The sequence below is a fragment of the Echinops telfairi genome, unplaced genomic scaffold (assembly GCF_000313985.2).
Source record: "Echinops telfairi isolate 266 unplaced genomic scaffold, ASM31398v2 ScPeMD7_4225;HRSCAF=4972, whole genome shotgun sequence".
NCBI lineage: Eukaryota > Metazoa > Chordata > Mammalia > Afrosoricida > Tenrecidae > Echinops > Echinops telfairi.
Window position 1 is genome coordinate 12,256,981 of NW_022108124.1, and position 1,543 is coordinate 12,258,523.

The 1,543-nt window shown below is 44.4% G+C and overlaps 1 protein-coding gene across 1 annotated transcript; it reads left to right on the forward strand.

The window, feature by feature from the left end:
• The first annotated feature begins 899 nt into the window (after positions 1-899).
• LOC101652945 (60S ribosomal protein L26-like 1) lies at positions 900-1,543 on the forward strand. The gene has a single exon (XM_045295069.1). The coding sequence runs from the start codon at positions 931-933 to the stop codon at positions 1,366-1,368; it is 438 nt and encodes a 145-aa protein (XP_045151004.1). The 5' UTR covers positions 900-930; the 3' UTR covers positions 1,369-1,543.

Here is a 1,543-nt window from a genome sequence, read left to right on the forward strand (position 1 = left end):
TACTCTATGATTATGAGCAAATTTCAATCACTACTGCATCCACTTTGATCGTTTCTTTCTTTCCCTTTAAATGGCCATTAACTTTCTTCATGGATGATATTCTTGATGCTACCCCACAGCTCATTGTTAGGTCTTCTGTCATTAGTGTTCAATGCAGCACGTCTGTTCTTGAGATATTCTCCAAATTCAGGTGGAATATACTCCATGTCATGTTTTGGCTCTCATGGAATTGTTTTAAATTTCTTCATCTTCAACCTGAACTTACATATGAGCAATTGATGGTCTGCTCCACTCTTAACCGCTGGCCTGGTTTTACCTGCTGATATTGAGTATCTCCATCGTCTCTTCCCACAGATGGAGTCAATTTGATTTCTGTGTATTCCATCTAAGGAAGTCCACGTGCAGTGCTTTTGTGTTGTTGAAAAAAGGTACTTGTTATGAACAAGTTGGTCTTGCATCAAGACCATATTTTCCAACTACTGTTCCTTCCTCTTTCTTTCCAACTTCGGCATTACAATAACCAGTAATTACCAATGCATCTTGACTGCATGTTTGGTGGCCTTCTGACTCAAGACATTCGAATTCTGCAACTTCATCACTAGTTTTCGAGGTGCTGTGTAAACTTGACTAATAGTTGTGTTGATTGGATTTCCTTGCAGGTGGATAAATTATCCTATCACAAACAGCTTTGTATTTCAAGATTGATTGTGAAATATCCTTTTATACGATGAATGCAATGCAATTCCTCTTGATTGTATCGTTCCCAGGATGGTAAACCATATGATTTTGATTCCAAAATGGCCAAAACAAGTCCATTTCAGTTCACTAACACCTAGGGTATAGCTATTTACGCATTCCATTTCATTTTTAATAACTTAAACTTGGTCCTGCGCGTGGAGCGGCGAGGTCGCCGGACGCCCGACGGCCACCATGAAGTTCAACCCGTTCGTGACCTCGGACCGCAGCAAGAACCGCAAACGCCACTTCAACGCGCCCTCGCACGTGCGCAGGAAGATCATGTCGTCCCCGCTCTCCAAGGAGCTGCGGCAGAAGTATAACGTGCGCTCCATGCCCATCCGCAAGGACGATGAGGTCCAGGTGGTTCGAGGACATTACAAAGGCCAGCAAATCGGCAAGGTGGTCCAGGTGTACAGAAAGAAGTACGTCATCTACATCGAGCGGGTGCAGCGCGAGAAAGCCAATGGAACCACTGTCCATGTGGGCATTCACCCGAGCAAGGTGGTCATCACCAGGCTGAAGTTAGATAAAGATCGGAAAAAAATTCTTGAGCGCAAAGCCAAATCTCGACAGGTTGGAAAAGAGAAAGGCAAATACAAGGAAGAGCTTATTGAGCAAATGCAGGCATGAGCACGGGCTGCTGTGGAACACAGCGGAGGGGGAGATGTCTGGCCTGATGCGCGTTTCCTGGGAACTTTCCTCAAGATGCGTCTGGAACGTTTCGTTTCCCTCTTGTTCAGCGCTGGATGTGTGGCTTTGTAACTAATTTTATGAGTAAAAATTTGGAATGTTTCCTCATTGCAAA